The following is a 27,343-nucleotide window of genomic DNA, read 5'->3' on the forward strand; positions in this document are numbered from 1 at the left end:
TCCTACCCTGGTGTGACTGTCCAGAATGCAACACCTCACATTTATCTGTTGAAATCAACTTGCCATTCCTTAGCTCATCTCCCTAACTGATCAAAATCTCTTTTGAATTCATTGTAACCCGCTTCACAGTCATCAAGACTCTAATTTAGTATAAGCACAAGAGATACTGTAGATGCTGAAAATCTTGAGCAGCGCATGCAAAATACTGAAGGAGCTCAGATAAGGGGTCTTGGCCAGAAACGTTGACTGTTTATTTCCCTCCATAGATGCTGCTTGACTTGTTGAGTTCCTCCAGCATTTGTTTTTTGTGTGTTGCTCAAGATTTCCAGCATCTACAGAATCTCACGTAGGTGAAGTCTTGTTGTTTAATTTTTATCTACCCCTTGGAAAATACTCATCACTAGCAATGAAAATTGGTTTGTATAGCATCTTTCCTCCAAGTTTTAGTTATTGTAGATTTTAAAAATGTGATTTTTTTTTTTACTTCTGCTTTCAGTTCTAATTGCTTTAGTTCTCTATCTGTGCCTGCATTCATACTAAAGTTGAGAATCAGCTTCGTTCAAGATGTCCGCTCAAGAATAAAATTAAAGCACTATCACTAAGCACTAATCAGAAACTAACCAATTTAATTATAATCAATATAATTTTTCCTACATACCCAATCCAACCATGAATATAGCTAACGTAATGATAGTTCTGGTATGTCTGAAATGACACTTTCAGGTGCACCTTTTGGCAACCTTTGGAAAGTTAATTCCTGACTAATCCACTCACCCATACCTGGATAATTTACAGTTTTTTCAGTTGGATGGATTAGTTGTCTGCACTTTTCCTTCTGTGCGTCTTTGCTAACTTGCAGAAATCATTCAGTTCATTCTTACTACAAAATCTAGACCTTTGTATCTTTGGCTATCTGCATAATGGTATTCGGCAATTCACTTTAAAATTTAAGGCTATTCTCCCCATCTGATAAGTAGTTGCTCACTTTTCCTGCCTGAATTCCCTCAGGCTTACATCAAATGTGCTTGTGACCTGTGCAGGAGGAAAACCTGCAGCGAGCTCGGGAGGAGGAAGAACGACGCAAGGAAGTGACGGCACATTTCCAGATGACTCTCAATGAAATTCAGGCCCAGATGGACCAGCATAATCTGCACAATACAAAACTACGACAAGAGAACATTGAACTTGCTGAGCAACTGAAGAAGCTCATCGAACAGTACGAGCTGCGAGAAGAGGTGATTTGAGATTGTGATATGTTTGTGGTGAAGGTGCTAAAGTAATTCCTTGGCAATAAAATTCATTTTAACTTTTTGAATGGCATATACTCTTGTCGGATCAAGGTTATTACATTACGGCCAGATTTTCTGATGTTAGCAATTAGCTCAGATAGTGTTTTAGACCGGAGGCCTGTGTTCAGTGGAGTTCCTTAGGGTTGGTGCAGAGTCCACTGTTGTTAGTCATCTATATTAATGACTTGAATGACAATGTTGCTAAAATGGTTAGTAGGTTGGTTGTTGTTCCTTTCTGCATTTTGTGGTGCATTGGGCAGCAACTTTGCCGTTTCTTAGACATCTATTGTTTTTTTTTACGAGGCCGAGTTACTAGCTTGACGCACAACCCAGCACGGATGGAAAGTGTGCAAGGAGCCGGCCAGATTCAAACCCAGCACCACTTGCCTCAAAGTCCACTACACCAGTCGCCGGCTAGTAAGTTTGTGGATGACACCAAAGTTGGTGGAGTAGTAAACAGTGAAGGAGGATCAAAATGAACTGGGGAAGTGGGCCAAGAAATGGTGGATGGAATCTAATTTGAACAGTTTGGTAAATTGGTTTATCATTGTCACATCTACTGAGGTAGAGTGAAAAACTTGCATAAACATCCATACAGTAGATTCACTGAGTTGTACAAAGTAAAACAATAACAGCGCACAATAAATTGTTACAGTACAAAGTGCAGCACAGGTAAATAAGGTGTGCAATGTCACAACAAGGTAGATCATGAAGTTATGAGTCCATTCTTTCATAGTAGGGAACTATTCAATGACTTCATAACAGCAGGACAAAAGCTATCCTTGAGCTTGATGGTACATGCTTTCAGGCTTTTTTATCATCGGTCTGAGAGGAGAGAGTGGAGTGAGTGGGATCTTTGACTATGCTGGCTGCTTTATCACAGGCAGCAAGAAGTATAGACAGAATTGATGGAAGGGAGGCTGGTTTTCATGATGTGCTGAGTTGTGTCCACAAATCTCTGCAGTTTTTTTTTGTGGTCACATGCAGAGCAATTGCCCTACCAAGCCATGATGCATCTGGATAGGATGCTTTTTTATGGGCATTGGAAAAAAATTGGTGAGTGTCAAAGTCGACTTGCCAAACTTCTTTAGCCTTCTGAGGAAGTAGAGGCACCAGCTGCTGTGGTTGTTATTGGGTTATTCCTATGCTACTCAGTTAGCCACTCCCACATGGGAGGAGTTCACGTACTGTACAAGCAGTGTTATCAATAAAGTTCAGTTGAATAGCCTGCCTGCTGCTGTGCTGGTGTACTCCCTGCACTCTCCTTCGTATCGAACACAACATGGTGTCAGAAATGATGTCGATGAGTTTGGGCTACAGACCAAAGGAGATCCCCAACAAGAAAGAATTTACAGCAAGACTGTTCTTGTTCATATACACCTAAGAAAAAAAATCTGCTTATGCTACTACACTACATTGTATGCACCATAGAGCTTGAGGTGTGACCTGGCCAGGGTTGCTAGGCAACATCTGGCTGCATCTAAAAATGGATACATTGTAATAATCTGTAGGCCACTAGCCTGGGAAGTGCATAGAGACACAGATACAGCAGAGAAGTTAGTCAAACTCTCAGGGAGAGAGAGAAAAAAATTGTAGTCCAAATAAATAAAATACGAAACAAAATCGGAAAATGGAGCAAATATCTGCAGTCCCTACACCTATTTACCTAATAAAGCTCCCCGAGACATTTGATTTCTCTAAAGCAGGGGACTTTGAGAGATGGCTCAGTTGCTTTGAGAGATTTAGAGTTCCAAGCAATCTCACTCAGACTTCAGAAAAGCATCAAGTAAGCACACTGATATACTGCATGGGTGACAAAGCTGATAACATCATGGGTGAACTTGGACTGAGAAATGCCCAGAAAAAGGAGTACAAAACAGTGCAGGACAAATTCTAAGAATATTTCACAGGATAGCAAAATGTGATGTATAAGAGGGCACAGTTCAACTCCAGAAAGCAGGAGCCAGATGAAAGTGTAAATGACTTCATCATGGCATTGTATACCATGTCAGACAACTGTGCATATGGAAGTCTAAAGAGATAAGCTCATTAGAGACAAGATTGTTGTCTGGCTACTAGACACCAAATTGTTAGAGGGACTTCAGTTGCAGGCAAATCTCACATGAGAAAAAGCTATTACTATGGTCAGGCAGAATGAGAATGTTCATCAGCAACAGGCAGAGCTCAGGGACGAAGGTGGTGCTGAGGTAAAGCTAGAAGCTGTACAAAAGGAAGGTTGCAAACAAAGTGCAATCAGAAAGACTACAGAAAGAGGTGACAATAGAGCTCAGTGCAAACAAAACAAAGAGCAGATAAAATATTCAACTGTAGGAGATGCAGCAAGTCTCCATTCCATGTCAAAGAGTTCTGTCCAGCAAAGGAAGTGAAATGCCGCCACTGAAATAGAGTTGGCCGTTAAAAAAGACAGTGTCACTCAAAAACAGTTCTTCAGGAGGTCAATGAAGATCATGATTCAAACAAAGAGAGCTTTCCTTGGGGCTCTAGATTCAAATAGACAAGCAACACACACAAAAAGCTGGAGGAACTCAGCAGGCCAGGCAGCATCTATGAAAAAAAGTACAGTCGACGTTTCGGGCCAAAATCCTTCAACTGTACTTTTTTCCATAGATGTTGCCTGGCCTGCTGAGTTCCTCCAGCATTTTGTGTGTGTTACTTGGATTTCCAGCATCTGCAGGTTTTCTCTTGTTTCAAATAGACAAGGCTGGGTGTACTATAGTTCAGTTGAAAAATGAGGCAATAATGTTCAAAAATGGACACTGGGGCAGGTGTCATAGCTATCCCTGAATGTCTATTCACAAAACTGGCGAAGTAAACAGACATTACACTAAACCCAACAAAGAATGTACTCATGGGGCTAGGGAAATGCAAGCTCGGTGTGAAAAGAATGGTTACTACTTCTATCTGTAAAAATGAGAAGCAGTTAAAAGAGGATGTCTATGTTGTTCTACCACCACTGGGACGACATGACATCAAGAAGATGAACCTCATTGCAAAGTTGAATTATCTAAACAAATACCCAGAGTTGTTCACAGGCCTGGGGTATTGAAGGAAGTGTATCTTATCCAACTGAGGCCAGGAATGACACCCTACTCTCTGACCACAGTGAGGCGTATACAAGTCTGTATACAAGTATTGATGAACAAAGGCAAAGCTGAACTTGAGAGAATGGAGGCGCTTTGATGTCATAACTAGAATGAATGGACTAACTGGCTGGTGTGCGGGCATTGCTCCTGTTCCCAAGCAGATGGCACAGTGCGGATATGTGTTTATCTAACAAAATTGAATAATGTAGTGAGGTGGGAGAAGTTTCTTCTTCCCTCTGTTGAGCACAAATTGGGTATGCTGGGTGGAGCATAGTTCTTCACCAAAGTAGATGCAAACTCAAGATTCTGGCAGATCCATTTAGATCCTGAGTCACAGAAACTCACAACCTTTATCACACCATATGGACGATATCCCTTCAGGAGACTCCCTTTTGGCATCTCGTCAGTCCCTGAACCCTTTCAGATGAGGACGAACCAAATTTTAGAGGGACTGGAAGGAGTATTCTGCCATACAGACAATATATTCATTTTCAGAGGTTGGAATCACCTGAACAAGAAGAAATGTGAATTTGCAAAGTAAACTGTATGAAATTCACACCGAGTTGAAAAAGGACCAAATCTGTAGCAATGCTGTGAACGTGGATGGCCATCTGTTCCAAAAGGAATTCATGAACCTTACTGGCTTGGAAGTGATACACTCAACATTCTTGATGGTTTGCTGCTAAGTGGCTCCAGACCCATCATTCCTGCTACTATACATGCCAAAATCATCAGTAAAATCCACCAATAACATCAAAGCATTGAAAAATGCCTCTTAAGAGCAAGGCAGTCCATGTGGTGGCCTGGTCTGAGCACACAGCTCGGAGATTATGTGAAGCATGCAGAAAATTGTACAAAAATCATTCTGAACCTCTCTGTCCCACAGAATTCCCAGACTTTCCAAGGCAAATTGCAGGCACAGACATTTTCGAGTTGAAAAAAGACAAATACCTTCTCACTGTAGATTACTACTCATGGAATGGTGAGGTGTCTAGGTATCTTCTACTTCCTCAGCAGCAGATTTTAAACAACACCTGAAAGCTGTGATCGCACGCCATGGAATACTAGAGATACTTGTGTCAGACAACAGTCCACAATTCAGCTGCTGAAAATAGAGGTATTTAACATCATAAGGAGTATAGATTAGATGAATAGTTGGTCTTTTTCCAGTGTTTAAAATTAGAAAGCTTGGGTTTGAGATAAGCAGGGAAAGGTATAAAGGTGACCTGAGGGACTATTTTCTCACACAGAGAATAACGGCTATGTGGTATGAGCTTTAGAGGAAGCTTCAGAGTTGGATACATTTGCAACACTTAAAAGACATTCAGGCAGTTACATGGATAGAAAAAGTTTAGAAGGATTTGGCCAAATGCAGGGAAATGGGGTGAACTTGGGTAGACAAGTTGATCAGCATGGATTGGTTAGGCTGAGGAGCATGTTTTTGTTCTGTATGGCTCTCTAGCAAATCATTGTTCTGTAGTAAACGTGTGCAAAGTTGGTAAGATTCATAGTACATTTATTATCAAAGTATGTATGCAGTATGCAACCCTGAACTTCGCCTTCCACACAGACAGCCACGAAACAAAGAAAACCATGGAACCCGTTCAAAGAAAAACATTACCAACCCCCCACGTGCAAAAAAAAAAACACCCACCACCAAATCTACACCACTAAAATGGAGATCACAGCCTCTGACGGTAGCAGAACCACATTTGTAAGAAAGTAGTTTTGTGAGGTGTCACCCTTGGTCGTGTTCTCCACATTAATCCAGTATTACTATTCATCGCCTTTTTTAACAACATACAAAGTGAACCAGCCCAGGCTCTTGGGTTTCAGTGTGGGAGTTTTCCCAACTGTTTCTCACGTTTGTGAACCTGGTCGTTGACAAATTGGTTGCTTGAAATAATATGGCAAACATTAGAGCACAAGACTTGGGAGCACTTAACTGTTTAAATTTTGGATGTTGCTTAGTTGTTAATAAAGGCTTAACTGGTAAGCTGTCTGTGCATAGCTGTCTCTATAAAATAATAATGATGGAGAATTAAATCTGTATGCTGATGTATAATGTAAAAGCAATACTGACATCTCTTTGCATTAAAATTTTAGATGTAGCTCCAGACTGACTTAATCCTATAGCCTGGTTTTTAAATGAGTTTGATAGAAAATGGTGGAAAACTTCAGTAGATCAGGCAGCATACATGGAAATAGAAATGAGTTTAATGTTTCAGGTGAAAGACTCTTCTTCAGAACTGATGTTGATGTTGCCTGGCCCACTGTTCGCAGTATTTGCTGTTTTTATTCAGATTTCTAGCATCTGTTCATTTTATTTTATTTAGAATGTGGCTATTTGTTCTGCATGCATATATTGAATATGTTGAGTGCAGCAGCAAAGACAATTGTAACATTCTAATGTCAGGTACACTCTGTGTAACAGACAGAAGGTCTATTTTAATTGGGTATTTACTTTGTCTCAGCACTTGAGTCTAATTGGCATTGCTGTTGTTGGTAGGGGTGAAATCAAATTTTGCCATTGAGCAAAGGCGATGAACCATTGCCTGCAATTATTTTTTGTTATGAAAGTTGGTACTTCCTTCTTGGCGATTGGTGAAACTTTAGCTTATGTTCTCTTTCTTCCTCTCCCCCCCCCCCACCCCCATACAGCACATTGACAAGGTATTCAAGCACAAGGAACTACAGCAGCAGCTGGTTGATGCCAAACTTCAGCGAACTACAGAGATTATGAAAGAGGTGGATGAGGAACATCACAGGGAGAGGGAGTTTGTGAGTAAAGGCAGTTTGTCTCTGCTATTTTCCATATGCTTACTTAATGCTGTATATATCTGTAAATGCATCATGTTCCAATGTTATCAGGTAAGCCTGAAAAAGGCTAGCTTCTGCCCGTTAACATTTTTTAAAATATTTCTGGAGGCATGCAGGACATAATGTTTCTAACAATAACTCAAGACTGAGAATGCTGCATCATATCACAAGAGCAGCATGTCCCCAGTCGTTATTTCAAATGAATTTATGAATTACAAAGTTCTGATCATTTCATCCACTTTTTGCTAATGCCATTGACATTGTTTGAATGGATAAGAGAAGTGCCATTGAAGTGTGAGGGTGATGTGTCACAGTTTCAGTAATGACATCTTTTGTTTTGACTTGTTTTGATAGTTGCTAAAAGAAGCCACTGAATTAAGGCACAAATGTGAATTCATGAAGCGACAAGAGGCACAGCTGAAGCAGCAGGTAAGTTCATGTAATCAGCTGTCTTCGAATGTTCTCCAGCTCTATCAGCAGTTTTACCTAAAGTAAGCTACTGGAAGAACTCAGTGGATTAGGCAGCATCTGTGGAGGTATAAGGGTGGCCGACCTTTTAAGCTGAATCCTTGCATCAGGACTGGAGTGTAGAGGGAAGGTAGCCATTATGAGGAAAGAGGTGAGAGGAGGCTGGGGGAGTGAGGCAAGGGCTGACAGGTGATTGGTGGAACCAGACGACAGGGGAATGGTGGGTAGTTGGAGCCAAGTGGGGTGGGGATGGGAAATAGGAAGAGTAGATATGGAGGCTGGCAGGTGATAGGTGGAAAGCAGATAAGGAAAGGATGATGGGCGGAGGAGGGGGGTTGCTTAGGGAAATGGTCCAAAGGGGAGTAAATCCAGGTAGATGCGTATGTAGAAATTGGAACCAGCTGAGGGAGAGTGATGGATTGATGTCTTGTGAGCGGTGGGAGAAGGGTATAGGTTCAGGAAATGTGGGAGATGATAAAGGTGAACAAAACAAGAAAGAATCTGTGTGTGGTAACTCTATCTGCCCATCATCCCAACTTTCTGTCTGGTTCCGCATACCAGCCTCGGGTTTAATATCACTGACATTCAGTGATATTACTGTATGTCATGAAATTTGTTGCTTTGCAGTAACAGTACAATATAATACATTAAAAATACTATAAATTACAATAAGAAATATGTTTATAAAATTAAATAAATATTGCAAATAGAGAGCAAAAATAGTGAGGTCATGTTCATGGGTTAATTCAGCAATCTGGCAGAGGAGCAGAGTGTGTGTCTCCAGGTTCCTGTACTACCCCCTTGATGGGGGCATGCCCTAGGTGATGAGGTACTGAATGATGGATGCTGCCTTTTTGAGGCATTGCCTTTCGAAGCTGGAGAGACAAGTGCCCATGATGGAGCCGGCTGAGTTTGCAACACTCTAGCTTTTTCTGATCCTGTGCAGTGGCCCCTCCATACCAGACTGGGAGATGCAACCAGTTAGAATGCTCTCCACAGTACATCTGTGGAAATTTGTTGGAGTCTGGTGAGAAACCAAATCTCCTCAAACACCTAATGGAAATGTAGCGGCTTATGTGCCTCCTTCATAATTGCATCAATATGTTGGGCCTAGGATAGACCTGCAGAGATGTTGACACCCAGGAACTTGAAACTGCTCGTCGTTTCCACTGCTGACCCCTCAGTGAAAACTGGCATGTGTTCCCTTGACTTCCCCCTTCCTGAAGTCCACAATCAATTTCTTGGTCTTACTGATGTTAAGTGCAAGGTGGTTGTTGCAGCACCATGCAACCGGCTGATCTATCTCACTCCCGTATGCCTCCTCATCATGATTTGAAATTCTTCCAGCAATAGTTGTCATCAATAAACGTATAGATGGTGTTTGCGCTGTGCTTAACCACAGAGTCATGAATGTGGAGAGTGTAGAGCAGTGGGCTAAGCACACATCCTTGAGGTGTGCTGGTGTTGATTGTCAGTGAGGAAGAGATGTTATTTCTGATCTGATCTGCTTTGACTGTGTTCTCCTGATGAGGAAGTCAAGAATCCACTTACAGAGGGAGGTACAGAGGCCCAGCTTTTGAAGCTTGTTGATTAGAATTTGATGATTGTGTTGAACAGCAGCTGATGCAGGTATTGCTATTTTCCAGGTAGTCCGAGGCCTGTTGACCTATTGTAGCAGAGGGCAAATTGCAGCAGGTCCAGGTCCTTGCTTAGGCAGGAGTTAATTCTGGCCATGACCAACCTTTCAAAACACTTCATCACAGTAGATGCAAGTGCAATTGGGCGATAGTCATCGAGGTAGCTCAGCCTCCCACTTCTGTATACTGATTATCTTCCCACTGTCCTCTCTATCTTGATGTGGTGTCTCAAAGGAAAATATTAAACTTCCCTTTGGCTCCTAACCTGCTGAGTTTCTCTGTGTTTTTGCTTTGGATTCCAATATCTGCAGTCTCTTGTTTGATTTCCAGTTGTTAGGTTCTGAAATAGTTTCTGAACTTGGTGATCCCAGAGTCATTTACTTGTGAGACTGTTGTATTTGAATAATTCAATATGAAATAGAGAATGTTGGAAATACTCAGTGTGTCCGGCAGCATCTGTGGAGAGAGAAGCACACTGTGATTCAGGTCAGTGTCTTTCTCACTCCACAAGCACAAGGTCTTGCTGGGGATTTCAACATTTTAATGTTTTTATTGTAGACACACCCAAAATGGCATGACACATGTTTGAGAGTGATAACTGAGAAGGTTTTCAGGACTCAATCTTAGTTGTCAACAGCCTATTTATTAATTGTGTGTTTTTTATTGTTTTAAAGCTTTCACTCTACATGGATAAGTTTGAAGAATTTCAGACCACGCTGGCAAAGAGCAATGAGGTCTTTACAACATTCAGGCAGGAAATGGAAAAGGTAAGTTCATGATTTTCAGTGTAAACCTCTGTGCCATATTCAACTCCATAGTACTATCTTCAATGGATTATAGTTAAGATAATTTAGAATTAGTGGGGTTTCTTCTTTCCATTGCTGCCTCATTTGCTGTTTTGTCTTTGAAATGTATGGCTTTTTATGTTTGGAGTGCATTCTCTCATTGCAAAAGTCCTATACAGGATGAGTTGATTAGATACAAAATGTATCTAGTGAACAGCAACATGTACGTGAACTTGGTACACAATCTGTAGCAGGCCCAACTTACCATAAAATTGTGGCTGGCCCTTTCATTTTATCCAACCATTAGACTGAAACACTGGAAACCTGATACAAAGAAGCATCCTCTGCTGCTTGATATTCAAACCAAGTCAAAGGCATCCGTTAGTTTTGCGAGACCATGGATTTGCGCCTGGAAATCTTCACTCTCCAGGGCGCAGGCCTGGACAAGGTTGTACGGAAGACCAGCAGTTGCCCATGCTGCAAGTCTCCCCTCTCCACAACACCAATGTTGTCCAAGGGAAGGGCATTAGGACCCATACAGCTTGGCACCAGTGTCGTCACAGAGCAATGTGTGATTAAGTGCCTTGCTCAAGGACACAACACGTTGCCTTGGCTGGGGCTCGAACTCACGACCTTCAGATCGCTAGTCCAATGCCTTAACCACTTGGCCACGTGCCCAGTATTCAGTGCTTAGCAAAATCAGAATATACAGATACAAGCAAGTATTGCTTGCTCTTGTTAACAGTCCTGGCCCAAGCCCCTCCAAATGATAGTGACTGAATGGTGAGTGTCTGCTATCACTAAGGGAATGTGTTTTCTTTTTCTTGGTAACTGGAGCAAAGTTTGAATTCATTGTTATAATGGGGTTTGAATTTTAATTCTTTTGTTTGGCCACTTATACTACTATTGAACTACTCTGCCTCACCAAATATATTTCTCATTTACCATTTGATAATTGAAGGAGGTAGGTGGAATTCCTTTGCTATGAGACATTTTGGAATCTCGACATCAGACAAATTTACAAAGGTCCAGTTCATTGCAGATTATTAAGTTAAACGACAGCTGGTGATGTCTTGGATTCTAGATACAAGTTTTCCCCAGGTTACAGCAGGGTTCTGTTCTTGTCAACAGTACATAACCTAGACAGTTCACAAATTGGAAATGCAATTACCATCAGAGTTCCCAGTCAGCAGAAGATGGCTGCAACCCTGCAGCAGCTGGTGCCCCAAACACTTGCATGTATGTACAGGCTGTACATAAAATGGGTGTTCATAATCTGGGGAGGATGGTCCTGCGTAGCAAACCAATAATAAGATTACTGTATGTTGTAACAGTCTGATTCAGCCTAGCTTGTTAAACTTGTACGGCATCCCTATGCAAACCAGAATCATGGTGGACTGGATGAAGCACACATGGTGTTTGCATGTCAAACACAAATCTGCATCAATATGGGTTTCCAACTAGCTTTGTCATAGAGTCATAGAGAAGTACAGCATAGAAGCAGTCCATGCCAAAAACATTTAAACTTTTCACCTTTCATCTCTGACCCATGACCTCTGGTTGTACTTTCACCCAACCTCAGTGGAAAAGGCCTGCTTGCATTTACCCTATCTATACCCCTCATAATTTTGTATACCTTTATCGAATCTCCACTCAAACTTCTACGTTCTAAGGAATAAAGTCCTAACCTATTCAATTTTTCCTTATAACTCAGGCCCTTCAGACACAGCAGCATCTTTATAAATTTTCTTGGTACTCTTTCAATCTCATTTACGTCTTTCCTATAGGTAGGTGACCAAAACTGTACAAAATATTCCAAAATTTGGCCTCACCAATATCTTGGACAACATCAACTTAACATTCCATCTTCTGTACTCAGTATATTGATTTATGAAGGCCAGTATGTCAAAAGCTTTCTTTACAACCCTATCTACCTGTAGCATCATTTTCAATGAATTGTGGATCTGTATTTCCAGATCTTTGTTCTACCACATTCCTCTGCCCTACTGTTCATTGCGTAAGACCTACTCTGGTTGGTCCTACCACAGTACAACATCTTGCATTTGTCTGCACTAAATTCCATCTGTTGTTTTTCAGCCCATTTTTCCAGCTGATGAAGATCCCTCTGCAAGCCATGATACCCATCCTCACTGCCCAGTAAACCTCACCCTCCCACCAAGCTTGGGGTCAAGCTTTGAGAAAGCTCTGTTTGGAAGCTTTCCAAAGGTAGTCATGTGTTTTGACAAGGGGCTCAACCAACTGGCACAAATTGATGAATCTTGGAGTTTAAATTGGTTCCGCTTTATTTGATGATGATGCCTAATATTTCTTGCCCTTGTACAAGACATCATTTGTAGAGATTGTATACCACTGCACGAGGCTCTGGTTCAAGCACATCATTCTTCTTAACTTCTGCCATCTAGATTGGAATGCAGAGAAAATTTTTTTTTTACAGAATCAGAGTCAGGTTTATTATCAGCATGTTTTGTGAAGTTTGTTAACTTAGCAGCAGCAGTACAATGCAATACATGATAATATAGAAAGAAAAAATAAATCAGTAACTATATATATTTTTAAATAGATTAAAAATAGTACAGAAACAGAAGTAGTATATATTTTTTTAAAAAGTGAGGTGGTGTTCATGGGTTCAATGTCCATTTAGGAATCTAACGGTAGAGTGGAAGGAACTGTTTCTGAGTCATTGAGTGTGTGCCTTCAGGCTTCTGTACCTCCTTCCTGACAGTAACAATTTAAGGACAGCCCTGGGTGATGGGCTGTCCTTAATAATAGATGTTGGCTTTTTGAGGCACCGCTCCTTGAGCTGTCTTGGATATTACAGAGGCTAGTACCTAAAATTGACTAAGATTGCAACTATCTGTAGCTTCTTTCGGTCCTGTGCAGTAGCCCCCCCCGCCCCCCATCCCCCATCCCCCCATACCAGACAATGACACAGCCTGTCAGAATGCTGTCTACGGTACATCTAAAGTTTTTGAGTGTTTTAGGTGACAGACCAATTCTCTTCAAACTCCTAATGAAATATAACTGCTGTCTTGCCACCTTTATAGTTGCATCAATATGTTGGAACCAGGTTAGATCCTCAGAGATCTTGACATCCAGGAGTTTGAAATTGCTCACTCTCTCCACTTTTGATCCCTCTAATGATTGGTTCATGTTCCCTTGTCTTACCCCTCCTGAAGTCCACAATCAGCTCTTCCCTCTTGCTGACATTAGGTGCAAGGTTATTGCTGTGATACCACTCAACTAGCTGGTATATCTCGCTCCTGCATGCCCTATCATCTCCATCTGAGATTCTACCAACAATGGTTGTATCATCAACAGATTTTTTATCACTAATTTTTTATTGCAGCACCAACAAATTACATTCAATACAACCAGCTGCCAATTACATTCTGACTGTCTAACCCAGCCACCCCCCAACCTTCATCCCCACCCGCTCTCCACCCCTCCCCCCTCTCCCCCCCCCATTTCTCTCCCCTCCACCAACCAACTGAACAATTTGTACAATTGTAGATGGTATTTGAGCTATGCCTAGCCACACAGTCATGTGTATATAGAGAGCAGAGCAGTGGGCTAAGCACACACCCCTGAGGTGCGCCAGTGTTGATTGTCAGCAAAGAGGAGATATTATCACCAATCCGCACAGGTTGTGGCCTTCTGGTTAGGAGGTCAAGGATCCAGTTGCAGAGGGAGGTACAGAGGCCCAAATTCTGTAGCTTACTGATCAGGATTGTGGGAATGATGGTATAAAACACTGAGCTATAGTCAATGAACAGCATCCTGACATAGGTATTTGTAACTCTAAGGCCGTGTGAAGAGCAACTGAGATTGCCTATTGTGGCAATAGGCAAATTGCAGTGGGTCCAGGTCCATGCTGATGCAGGAGTTTATTCTAGCCATGATCAACCTCTCAAAGCATTTCATCACTATAGACGTGAGTGCTACTGGGTGATGGTCATTAAGGCAGTTCACACTACTCTTCTTAGGCACTGATATAATTGTTGCCTTTTTGAAGCATGTGGGGACTTCCGACTGTAGCAGTGAGAGATTGAAAATGTTCTTGAATACCGCCAGTTGATTGGTGCAAGTTTTCAGAGCCTTACCTGGTACTCCATCGGGGCCTTCTGCTTCGCAAAGGTTCACCCTCCTGAAAGACAGCCTAACATCGGTCTCCGTGACAGAGAGCACAGGGTCACTGGGTACAGCAGGGATTTTTACAGCTGTAGTTATGTTCTCCCTTTCAAAACAGGAATAGAAGGTGTTGAGCTCATCTGGTGATGAAGCATTTCTGATTCACTTTGTAGGGAAATAATGTCTTGCAAACCCTGCCAGAGTTGATGCGCATCCAATACTGCCTCCAACTTTGTTCAGGATTGTTTTTTCCCTCCACATCATACCTGGTTTTCTTGTACAGGCCTGGGTTATCAGACTTAAATGCCACAGGTGTAGCCTTCAGCAGACGATGAACCTCCTAGTTCATGCACGGCTTTTGGTTTTGGAATGTACAGCATAGTGGGGGAACTTGCTTCGGTGGAAGGTTTAATTTACATTTGCAATTTGTATACTCTATTGGGATATGTTTCTGTGCAAGGTCAGACTTTCTCATTCCTTACAGATGACCAAGAAAATAAAAAAGCTGGAAAAAGAAACTACAGTCTGGCGTACCAAATGGGAGAACAATAACAAAGCGCTCTTACAGATGGCCGAGGAGGTGTGTATAATCTCTTCATTTAGCAGTTGTTGAGTTTTTAATGGGTGGTATGGTTTTCTTTTACCAGCATTGTGCAAACACAGCTTTTTACTAAACATCCCAATTCCAGGGTTGTCACCAGTGAAGGTATTTCAAATGATTTATGAAGGATTTGGCAACATTTGTGTTTGTGTTCTCTGTTTGTAATTAAAGTGTTGAAATTCAATGTATTTCTGAAATACTAGAATGGAGCAAATGAGTGTGGAGGCAGGAAAAGAAATCCAATGTGTTTGTACTTTCCCCTGCAATCGCTTTTGATAGGATTTATTTTCAATTTCTAGTTCTTCAGCGAGGAAGCTTCGTTGATGATAGAAAACGGGAATCCAGAAAAACCACTTTACTGCCTTAGGTGAAGGGGCGGTTGCACGCTAACATTATGAATCAGAAATGAAAGTGCCTTCACCTGCAGCACATTGCATTGAAGGAACACTACGCATTGGGCACTGAGACTATTTTGGAAATGTAGCCTTTAGTCCTTATTATCCAAGGCATGGGATAATAATTTAAGTAATTTTTATATTTGATTGAATTGCAGAACTCTAACTTGGTATGTGCATTAAAGGTATCACTTGACCTCTCTCTTTTCTTTGGTTGGAAAGTTAGCCTTTTGTGTAATTTCTGGTTTTTATAATTTTGACAATTGTTATACCCATTGTCTAATTCTATGCAAATGAAGCATATTTATTATCCCTCTCAATATATTCTCCTGCAACCTTCGACACCCTTACTAATCAAGCAACTATCAACCTCCACCTTAAATATACCCATTGACGTAGCCTCCACAGCATTCTGTGGCAATAAATTCCACAGATTCGCTACCCTGTACCAAAAGAAATTTCTTCTCATCTCTGTTCTAAAGGGATGTCCTTCTATTCTGAGGCTGTACAGTCCTGTCCTAGGCTCCCCAGTATTGTCCTTGATGTCCTTTTCAAATCTCTTACCTCTGATCTTAAATCTCCGCTCTCTTGTTTTTGTCAAGCCCTCCTCAATTAAAGAATATGTGCTTTCACTTGGTCTGTGCCCCCGGGTACCTCTCAATCTCTAATGTTCTAGTGAATTAAAGTCCTAGTATAAGGAACCTCTCTTTATATCTCAAGCCCTCAAGTCCAGACACTGGTAAATCTTTTCTGAACATTTCCTAGTTTAATAACAAGGTGACTAAAGCTGTGCACAATACTCCCAAAATGTCAGCAAATGTAGAACTGCAACATAATTTCACAAATTCTCTGCTCAATACCTGACTAGTGAAGGCCAGCATGCCAGCTGCCGCCTTCATAATCTTACCTACCTGTGCTATTGCTTTCACCGAATTATGCATTTGCATTTGCATTCTGAGGTCCCTCTATTCCGTATTTCTTAGGGCCCTACCATTCATGGTACATGCCCTACCATGGTTTGATCTCCCAAAATATAATATTTCACACTTTTCTGGATTGAAAGCCGTTTAGCAATCCTCAGCCCACATGCCTTGTTGATTAAGATTACTCTGTAATTTTTCATAATCTTTTATACTATCTACACCACCATCTTATTTTAGTACCCATAATAACAAACTTATTACCCGTGCCTTACTCATTCACATCTAAATCTGAAATTTGAGAGGGAGAAGTGAACTGAATAAGTTTTTAGAATCAGTCTTCTTTATGGAAGACATTAGCAGTATGCCAGATGTTCAAGAATGTTGGGGAAAGAAGTGTGTGAAATTGCTATTACTAGGGAATTGGTGCTTGGGAAACTGAAAGGCCTGAAGATAGATACACCAGCTAGATCAGAAGGACTACACACCAAGGTTCTGAAGGGCATAGCTGAAGAGAGTGTGGAGACATTAGTCATGATCTTTCAAGAATCACTTGATTCTAGAATGATTCTGGAGGACTGGAAAATTGCAAATCTCACTCCACTCTTCAAGAAGGGAGTAAGGTAGAAGAAAGGAAATTATAAGCTAGTTACTCTAACCTCAGTTGTTGAGAAAATGTTGGAGTCGCTTGTTAAGGATGTGGTTGTGGGGTACTTGGAGAAGCGTATGCTAAATTAGCCTAAAGTCACCTTGGTTTCCTTAAGAGAAAATCTTGCTTGACAAATCTGTTGGAATTCTTTGAGGAAATAACAAGCAGGATAGACAAAGGAGAATCAGTAGATGTTGTATACTTAGATTTTCATAAGACCTTTGAGAAGGTGTTGCACGTGAGGCTGCTTAACAAGATTAGAACCGATGATATTTCAGGAAGGCTACTAGCATGTGAAGCTTTGGCTGATTGGCAAGAGGCAAAGAGTGGGAATAAAGGGAGCCTTTTATAATTGGCTGCTGGTGACCAGTGGTGTTCCACAGGGGTCGGTGTTGGAACCACTTTTTACATTGTATGTCATTGATTTGGATGACGGAATTGATGGCTTTTCAGCCAAGTTTGTGGATGATACGAAGATAGGTGGAGGAGCAGGTAGTGTTCAGCAAGCAGGGAGTCTGCTGAAGGACTTGGACATATTAGGAAAATGGGCAAAGAAGTGGCAGATGTTATACGGTGTCAAGTATGTGGTCGTGCACTTTGATAGAAGAAAAAAAGATTAGACTATTTTCTAAACGGTGAGAAAATCCAAAAATCTGAGATGCAAAGGGACTTCAGAGTCCTCATACAGAATTCCCTGAAGGTTAATTTGCAGGTTGAGACCGTGGTGAGGAAGGAAAATGCAATGCTAGTAATCCTTTCAAGAGGACTAGAATATAAAAGCAAGGATGTAATGCTGAGGCTCTAAGTCAGGCCTCACCAGAATATTGAGAGCTGTTTTGGGCCCTTTATCTAAGAAAGGATACGCTGACATTCCAGAAGGTTCACAAGAATTATTCTAGAAATAAAAGACTCATCATATGAACAATTGATGGCTCTGGGCCTGTACTCGCTGGGATTTGGAAGAATGAGGGGGGACCTAATTGAAATCTGTCGAATGTTGAGAGGCCTAGATAGAGTGGATGTGGACAAGAAATTTCCTTTGGTGGGGGAGTCTAGGTCCAGAGGCCACAGCCTCAGAATAGAGGGACATCTATTTAGAATGGAGATGAGGAGGAATTTCTTTAGCTAGAGAGTGGTGAATCTCTGGAATTTGTTGTCAGAGGTAGCTGAGGAGGCCAGGTCATTGTCTGTACTTAAGGTGGAAGTTAGTGGTTCTTGTTTAGTCAGGGCATGAAAGGTTACAGGAAGAAGGCAGGAGAATGAGGTTGAGAGGAAAATGGATCAGCCATGATGAAATGACGGAACAGACTCGATGGCTGAATGGCCTAATGTCTTGTGGTCTTAAATTGTTTTTGTAAATTACAAACAATAAAGGTCCCAGCACCAGCCCCTTTGGCACACCGCTAGACAAGGCCTTCAATCTGAGAAAAAACCCTCAACCATCATCCTCTCCTTCCTAACCCTGAGCCAATTAAAAATCCATTCTGCAATTTCACCCTGATCCTATGCAATATAACCTTCCAGAATAACCTGCCACGAGGGACCTTGTCAAAGATCTTTCTAAAGTCCTTATAGATGATATCCTCTGCCCTATCTTCTTGGTTATCTCCTCAAAGATTTGCAATGGACTTGTCAGACATGACTGTCCACCCACAACGCCATGCTGATTGTCCCAAATTGGGTAGTCCCTCCAAATGTTGGCGGATCCTGTCCCTCAGAATGCCCTCCAGCAGTTCACCCATCTTTTATATTAGACTCACTGGCTTGTTTTTGCCACCCTTTTTGAACAATGCTACCGCATTAGCCACTCTCCAGACCATTGGAAGTTCATCTGTGGCACGAGATGCAGCAAAAACTTCTTTGAAGTCCTCCGTAATTTTCTCTGTAAGAGGTATCATTCCTGTATTGTTCATGCTTGTTGTATTACCTCAGCCCACAATTGGCATGCTCCTGCTTTGGTCTTTTACCTCTACTTCAGCTTTTTGTGGAAGGGAAAGCATCTTTTGAAACAAACGTGGAAGTCTGTGCACAAGTGAATTCTTGCAAATGATTATGTGGAATTGACTGGACAATGATGATGGAGGAATAAATACAGGCCAAGGTAATGGGAGAACCTCACTTCCAAATCTTTGATTTATGAGAGAAGCCAGACAAGTCTTCAGTTTAACATCTCTTCCAATAGTTGATTCCTCCTATAATGCAGTATATTTTAAATTAAGTATGAATTTAAAATTGGGGAAAAAATGGGATGGATACCTTGATTGGTTTTTAATTTTTTTTTTACAGAAAACCCTTCGAGACAAGGAATATAAAGGTCTACAAGTGAAGCTGGAGAGGTTGGAAAAGCTGTGCCGAGCTTTGCAAACAGAGAGAAATGATCTGAATAAAAAAGTGCAGGTCCTTCAGTGTCAGCTCTCAAGAAGTGATGGGACCTTGAACCTGACAGAAGACGTATACCAGGATTGCAAAACACCTGATTCCTCAGAAATGGTTGAAGTGAACACAACGAGTCAAGAAGCAGAAGAAAACCCATCTCATGTTCCGGTGATTTTAGATCAAGAGTGTTCAACTGGAGCTCTAGAAAACACTGCAATCGCTTCAGGCATTGATTCTGTTGACTAAAGTTATCTGTTTTAACAAGAAATTATGTGGAGTTATATATTTTTGTGTAATTATTGTTTGACATGTTCTTGGTACTTATTGGCTTTGTGGTGAGAATTTCTTACACATTTTTCTACCATATCTGTATTTTCTTAGGGGATAAAAGGAATTTATGTGGTCCTGGTAGTTGTATGGTGGGTCAATTTAGTCTCCTTCATAAATTTTCATGATTGAGTGCATTTGCTTCATTTTTTAATACTGATCTTTTTTGCATTGAAATCCACCCCAATATTCTTAATACTTCTACTGAGATGTGAATATTTCCATATAATTTAAATAACAAGTTTTTTAAATGTATTTTCCTGCAGTGTTAAGTACAACCAGGTTTATCTGAGATGAGCTTCCACAGTTTGGATCGTTTCCTGATTTTTCTGATGCTGTATCTTTCAACTTCAGACCTCCCTCAATAGCAACACTGTTACATAGAAACATGGAAAATAGGTGCAGGAGTAGGCCATTCGGCCCTTCGAGCCTGCACCGCCATTTATTATGATCATGGCTGATCGTCCAACTCAGAACCCTGCACCAGCCTTCCCTCCATACCCCCTGATCCCCGTAGCCACAAGGGCCATATCTTACTCCCTCTTAAATATAGCCAATGAACTGGCCTCAACTGTTTCCTGTGGCAGAGAATTCCACAGATTCACCACTCTCTGTGTGAAGAAGTTTTTCCTAATCTCAGTTCTAAAAGGCTTCCCCCTTATCCTCAAACTGTGACCCCTCGTTCTGGACTTCCCCAGCATTGGGAACAATCCCCCTGCATCTAGCCTGTCCAATCCCTTTAAGATTTTATACGTTTCAATCAGATCCCCCCTCAATCTTCTAAATTCCAACGAGTACAAGCCTAGTTCATCCAGTCTTTCTTCATATGAAAGTCCTGCCATCCCAGGAATCAATCTGGTGAACCTGCTTTGTACGCCCTCTATGGCAAGGATGTCTTTCCTCAGATTAGGGGACCAAAACTGCACACAATACTCCAGGTGTGGTCTCACCAAGGCCTTGTACAACTGCAGTAGTACCTCCCTGCTCCTGTACTCGAATCCTCTCGCTATAAATGCCAGCATACCATTTGCCTTTTTCACCGCCTGCTGTACCTGCATGCCCACTTTCAATGACTGGTGTATAATGACACCCAGGTCTCGTTGCACCTCCCCTTTTCCTAATCTGCCACCATTCAGATAATAATCTGTTTTCCTATTTTTGCCACCAAAGTGGATAACTTCACATTTATCCACATTAAATTGCATCTGCCATGAATTTGCCCACTCACCCAACTCTATCCAAGTCACCCTGCATCCTCTTAGCATCCTCCTCACAGCTAACACTGCCGCCCAGCTTCGTGTCATCCGCAGACTTGGAGATGCTGCATTTAATTTCCTCATCCAAGTCATTAATATATATTGTAAACAACTGGGGACCCAGCACTGAGCCTTGCGGTACCCCACTAGTCACCGCCTGCCATTCTGAAAAGGTCCCGTTTATTCCCACTCTTTGCTTCCTGTCTGCTAACCAATTCTCTATCCACATCAATACCTTACCCCCAATACTGTGTGCTTTAAGTTTGCACACTAATCTTGTTGCTTGATTGAAACTTCTAGAAGACGTAGGGACATTTAATGCTTGAAAGAAAGGTGTCTAAATATAATAGATCACTTCAGATGGGCAAAATTTGACAGGGAATAGTTTGAGGATTTCGAATATTCTGCAGTGTTGCAGGTTCTTGGATCTTCAGTGAACCTTCTATAGATTTGTACTATATGTTGAATTAGGATTGCTGCCCCTTACCTCCACCTTGAAACTGTAAGAAACTGGAGTAACACTCGTTCTACTCTGTTCTCTGTACTTAAGAGTAAATTGAAGCTTCCAAGAATTTTGACACTCTATTAGTTTAGACATTTGAGGACAGGTTTTGTTGGTTTGAGAGAAAATACTGACCCTGATTTGCATTTTAATAATGCTTTATTTGGTCTCTTTAGTCACCTTTGTGACAAACCACCTATTTTATTTGTTTTCTTTTTAAGAATAAGGGATTTACGTTTCCTCTAGATTTTTTTTAATGTAGCCATGGCGACTGCACTATCCTTTCACCTCAGGATTTGAACTTAGACCAAAGCAAAGTGGACGAAATCTTGTCTCAGGCTGTGAGCATTATTTTTGGCATTGTTGTCTGAATGCATTGATGGTGGACTGTCCAATATACAGGAGTTAGTTGGAACAGAATGATGATTTTAGTCTCCCAAGGATACCAAAAGTAAATGGTTATCCCATTCCTAATGCTGAATTTGGTATGAAATGTGGATATCTACAACAGAGCTGTACAGTTAGAATTGAATGGAAACTTTTTAGATACAAACTCAGGATGGTGGGCAAGTTGATCAGGTGGATAAACTGAGCCTCAGTGTGAAAAGACATAATCTGTTAGATCTTTTTGATTTTAGTATACATAATTATTTACAAATGACTTCTGTAATCTAACATAAGTATTCGTAAACTACCTGACAATGCAATTTTCATTCAAGAAGTGAGCAGTTATTCATTAATTGAACTGTTCTGCAATCTTTTCACTTGTTTGCTGTTGAGTGATGAATCTCAGATGGTTCAGTAGCACATAGCATGGGACGTGGATTCCAGTTCTTGCACTGTGAATGATCAGATTCATTTTATGGATTTGTTAAAGATTAATCAAGGTTTCTGAACTGTATCCAGTATTTCTGCCTAAGTATCTAAAGGTGTCTGGATGAGGCAAAGATGGGTATATTTTTCAGAGTTGGAAACAATTTTGGATATGCTTAAAAACATTTTTTTATTGGCCCATGCTGTTCTTTGTTTACACATCTGAGCAGTTTGGCTTCTGTAAGGCTGTTTTGTTCCACACTTCATCTTTGCTCATGATTCTAGTGCAGCACTGTGAAATCTTAAAAACACTTGTCTCTGTACCTTCTTACATATCAAGACACTCCAGCAGCGGTAGGTCCTTCCTTCCATGAAATTCATATGGATCTGTTTGTTCAGCCCATTAATAGATCATGGAAATCATGGGATTGCTTTGGAAATGATGGTTGTGAAGAATCTTGGATTCATCATCATTACGTGCCGTGCTTTCAAAACTTTTGCCTGTCCATCCCTTAATGTAACTCACGAATGTGCAACTTTTTCTTCCATCAATTTTTCCTGATATTTGAGTTTCTCTTTCCTCATTACATGTCCCACAAATTCCAGCTGCCATTTCCTGATTGATGATCTCAACTCTCTTCTAATTCTGACTTTTTGCAACACTTTTTGTTACTTTGTCCTTCCAAGATATTTTCATCATTCTTCTCAAAAACCACATTTCTGCAGCTTCGAATCTTCCCTAATTTTGCTTTGATACTGACCAACATTCACTTCCTTGGGTTAGTGTGGAATGAACATAACACTGCAACAGAATTTAATTCCCATAGAAATTGTTAATCTTTACTATCTTGCTCAAATGCTCAAACTTGCATTTAGCAGTTCCAATCCTACTAATTTCAACATCAGCTCTACCATCAGATGTCATTGTGCATCCTAAGTAATTGAACTTCCATGTTTGTTTAATTGTTTTGTTGCCCACTTTCGGTTCGCATTTCTGTATTTCTTTCTTGTGACATTTAGATCTTCTTTCAGTGATGGTCAATCCTCTCTGCACTTCCTTTGACGAATTTATCTGGTATTTCTTGGAGCTTCTCCTTAGAACAGGTATCAGCACTGTGTTGTCTGCATTTCATAGGGGTAATTTAAGTTGTATCCACCAATTATTATGCCAGGAATACTGCTAATTTCTCTTAGAATCACCTTGTTATAAAGGTTGAATAGGTTGGGTGAGAGAATACAAACCTGTCTCCTCTTAACCTGGACAAAATTATTTGTCTCATTTTCAACTCTCATTCCTGTTCTTTGTTCCCAGTACAAATTTCTGATGATTCACTGATTACTTTAGGGGAAAAGGTTAAGAAGACTCGGTAAAGAACCAACACAAGTTTCAGTAGAAGTCACCCATAAGAAATTTGAGAAGTCCTGGTTAACCAGAGCTGTGTTGTATTCTGCATTTCAAGAGGGTAGATAATTGGTGTTCCTGTCATATGATGCTTTCTGGAAGTTTAGTATATCTCCCTCAGCTTTGATCAATGAAATCCTATTAAATGGTGTCCATGTTTTGAAAGACATGTTCTGTTTGGGAAGAAAATGTTCTATCTCATGTGCTTAAAAACCTAGAATCAAAATATGTCATTTTGGATATTTGTTTCCTCCATCTCCTTGAAGTATGTCATCCTTGTCTGATGTGTTCTACGAGATACTCCATCTGCTGTTCCATGTGATCCTCTTCAGTCCTTTAGACACTTACTTATTTTTCCTTCACTTCTACATCACATCCTGAATTTCCCATGATTTTCAGTTGCAAAAACTTTTTCAAATGGAGCTTTACTCTTATCTCCTTGCTACTTGAATTTAGCTGCATTCATAAGTTTCAGTAGTTCCAGAAAGAGAGCTCACAATTAATAGTAATCTTTATGAACAGCGTTTTAGATTAAGGTACGCTCAGTTGCCGAATCATACATGTTTCATAGTTGTGGGTGCTGGCTGCAATCAATCTTGTGTACAGAAAAATGTACTGTACAGCAAACTGAGCAGATCCTGCAGCCTGCATTCACAATCAAGTACCAAGCATTAAACTGAAGGTCTGTAACATTTTTACATTTGAGGGACTTTTGAGGAAACAGGAGATGGCTAAGGTTATGTTTGGGGTTAGGAGTGAAAAATGCTGATACCATTGTTAACCGTAATCCCGTGAATTCTTTACTGCACTTCATGCCATGCTGTTGTTTCCTATATTCCTGCAACACTGATTCTAAATAGGAAGATGCCAATGTTTGGCCAGCAAAATATGTCGATTTCAAAGTGTGAAAAGCAGTGGTACTTGGATTTTCATTTGTAGTTATGTAATCTCTATTGGGTAACTATTTGCAAGCCCCAATTAAGCTACAGTTTTATCTAGTTCAAGATCCCTTATATGAATAAAACTAGCACCCAAATTTAACCACATTTTACAATTCATACAATGAGCTTTTTACATCTGGGATAACTTTGATTGAGATTGATCAGTCTAATATATAAGAAAGTACAAATGTGTGCAATCCATTCTATCAGATGGGTAGCTCCAACCTCGTGTTCTTCTCTTTGCAATATATTTGCACTTGTCCAGCAAAATTACTGCCTACTCCATTCAATTAAAGAAAGTTGTATGAGTCAGTTACTCAGTCATTGATGCCAGTCCAATAGGTCGGTGACGCAGCACTCCAACCATTCAGACTGATCAGAAGAATATTGAGACCACATTGTGCTGCTGAGCATCGACTGGATACTTGTTGGTGACGTTTTATCATACAAAATTGCCATTCATCTCAAATTCAAGGTTTAAGAGAGCAATGTCACCTATTTAGTTTACATTTCATTAGGAACAAGTAAAATTCTGTTCCTGTGATTAAGATTTCCCTTTTTAGCAATCAAATTCAAGGTATGTACCTTGTACAATGTAATCCATGTAATCTCTAGTCAGTAGTAATTGACTGATGGAAATGAATTGAGAAAATGTGATAAATCAAAATACATATAATTTTCCTTGTATTACGTTGAGTACTTCTAAGCGTGCTTTTGTGCTTAAAAAAGCTAATATTCTTAAATGATTCCGTCTGTCCATTTTTGTCTATGTAGCTGAATACTTTGTTAGCACTTAGCTGCCACCTTAAGACTAGCTTGCTGCCATTTCTATGCCTATTTACACAATCAGTGTTAGTGTGATGATGTTTGGAAAGGTGCATTTAAAGTTAGGATTTGAACTTTAAAACCACCCAATCTATTTTGATATTGCATAAAATTGCAATGCACAGTTGATCTTAAAGCATGGATTTAATTTTTCACGTTAGATTTGCCATGTATGTCGTACTAGGTTCTCAGTAGTTTATATTTAACTGTGACTTTACTTGAGGGTGTAGGGAAAGGAGGCAAAATTTTGGTGTTTTAAAAATGCTTTAATAGGGAAAATCAGTTATCCTAAATTAATCTACACTTCCTTCATCTGGTGGTAGAATAAGTAGCTCACTTTATCTAATCACAGTGGGAATGATTCAGCAGATTAGTAAATATCAGTATATTGAAAATGGCATATATCTGTTCTCCTACACCCTCTAGTGGATTCATAGGCTGTGTTGCTTCAAGCTAAACAGCTACTGCCTTAGTTGATCTCAGCCGAAGCCTTGGGATAGGACAAGGTGCCACAATTGGTCTGATTTGCCTCTGGCTAAAGGAGCAGAAGGGATTGGGAACAGACCGGCAAAAGAACCAGGATTTTTTCACCTAAATCCAGTTTGGCAAACTATTAAAAAGTGGATATTAAGTTAGAGGAAAATGTTATCCTCTGGAAGATCTTGCATGTGAGCAAGTCATTTGGGCCAAAGTATTAAAGGTTATCTACATACAACTATCCTAAAATGAATCGAGCACAGATAGGAAAATGGCAGAGGTGTATTAATCCACATACACATCTACTTTGTAGTGGTTTTTGCACACGTTCAAATAATGAGATTGTTTTTTTTACTTACTGTTGCCTTGCACCTGATGGGCTAAAATAAGATGGTTATGAACTTGTGCAATTCATCTTATAAAAATGACAGGTTCTGTGTTGCATCTTATAATGAGAGGGAAGGGAATTAAGACACCAATTTCTATACAGAAAATTTTAAAGTAGATTTATTCTGAGCCTTGTACTTAGTGGCTAATTAATCAAAATGATATACCTTTTGAAACACCTATTTTGATATTAGTCTTCCTACCTAATCATGCTGAAGAAAAATATAATACAGCTCCTAACCCAGGCTACATCTGTTGCATATGTTGTAATTAAGAAATTCAGTCTAGCTGAATTTCTACTGGGAATGCTATTATATTTTGTTTGTTGGTACAAATTTAAAAGGGACACTTTAGTACATAGCATATCTTCCTAATACTGCCTGATGGGAAATGGGTTCACTGTCTGTGTTCATCAATGTTGTACTGAGGCAGGAAAGTAATGATGATGCATATGATGCAATGTCAATGGGATAAAAATCAGTTAAGTCAAAGACAAATCTGTTCTTCTTCCCACAGATGCAGCCTGACTTGCTGAGCATTTTCTGGTTTTACTATAGACTTGCAGCATCTACAGTTGTTTTTATTTTCATGCATTTACATTAAGTTGGCATTGCTGTGACTGAAACCTCAGGTGATGATGAGAACAAAAAAAAACTACCTCTGAAGATTGTAGCAGAGAATAACTGTGAAACAATGAGTCTGAAATAGTTGATGCTTAAATCAGTTTTATTCAGGATTTGGGGCAAGTATTTGAATGGGTGGACAGCATGCTCTTGCTTTCAGATTTTCACACATTTTGTAGAATTCCTTTAATGTGAATCTATAATGTTATTTACTTAAGGAGATGTAAAAGCAAATCAACAAATACAAATATGGAAAATATCGGCTGTTGCTTGGTCATTTCAACTTCAACTAAGTTTTATTTTTGTGACTTTCAAGCATTTTCTTCTATATCTACATTTCTTAGATTTCTGCCAAATGTCATTTTACTGTTACACTTTAAATTGTATTCACCCACATTCATGTCACCTTGAAAGCTGTGCTGTTCCTAGCCTCCAGTAAAATGAGCTTTTTACTATAGAACCCCTAACAGGTAACCACAAATATTGTTGCTTATCACAGCTGAGGATTATGTACAACTCTCTGCTTATATAAATCTACAAAAATAGATTCAGAAAATTGTTGGCAAACATTGTTCAACATTTATCCAACTTTAGGGA

General features: G+C 40.2%; 1 protein-coding gene across 2 annotated transcripts in view; it reads left to right on the forward strand.

Annotated features, from left to right (window-relative positions):
- Positions 1-27,020, forward strand: part of LOC140199128 (gamma-taxilin-like) — a 78,929-nt gene extending 51,909 nt beyond the window's left edge. For both annotated transcript variants that reach the window (XM_072260700.1, XM_072260701.1), the window contains 6 exons: positions 1,041-1,235; positions 7,055-7,174; positions 7,568-7,642; positions 9,993-10,085; positions 14,737-14,832; positions 19,104-27,020. In XM_072260700.1, the coding sequence (XP_072116801.1) occupies positions 1,041-1,235; positions 7,055-7,174; positions 7,568-7,642; positions 9,993-10,085; positions 14,737-14,832; positions 19,104-19,439 (915 nt within the window). In that variant the 3' untranslated portion in view covers positions 19,440-27,020. The remainder of the gene's footprint in view (positions 1-1,040; positions 1,236-7,054; positions 7,175-7,567; positions 7,643-9,992; positions 10,086-14,736; positions 14,833-19,103) is intronic.
- Positions 27,021-27,343: the final 323 nt, after the last annotated feature.

Source organism: Mobula birostris, chromosome 6 (assembly GCF_030028105.1).
Source record: "Mobula birostris isolate sMobBir1 chromosome 6, sMobBir1.hap1, whole genome shotgun sequence".
Classification (NCBI taxonomy): domain Eukaryota; kingdom Metazoa; phylum Chordata; class Chondrichthyes; order Myliobatiformes; family Myliobatidae; genus Mobula; species Mobula birostris.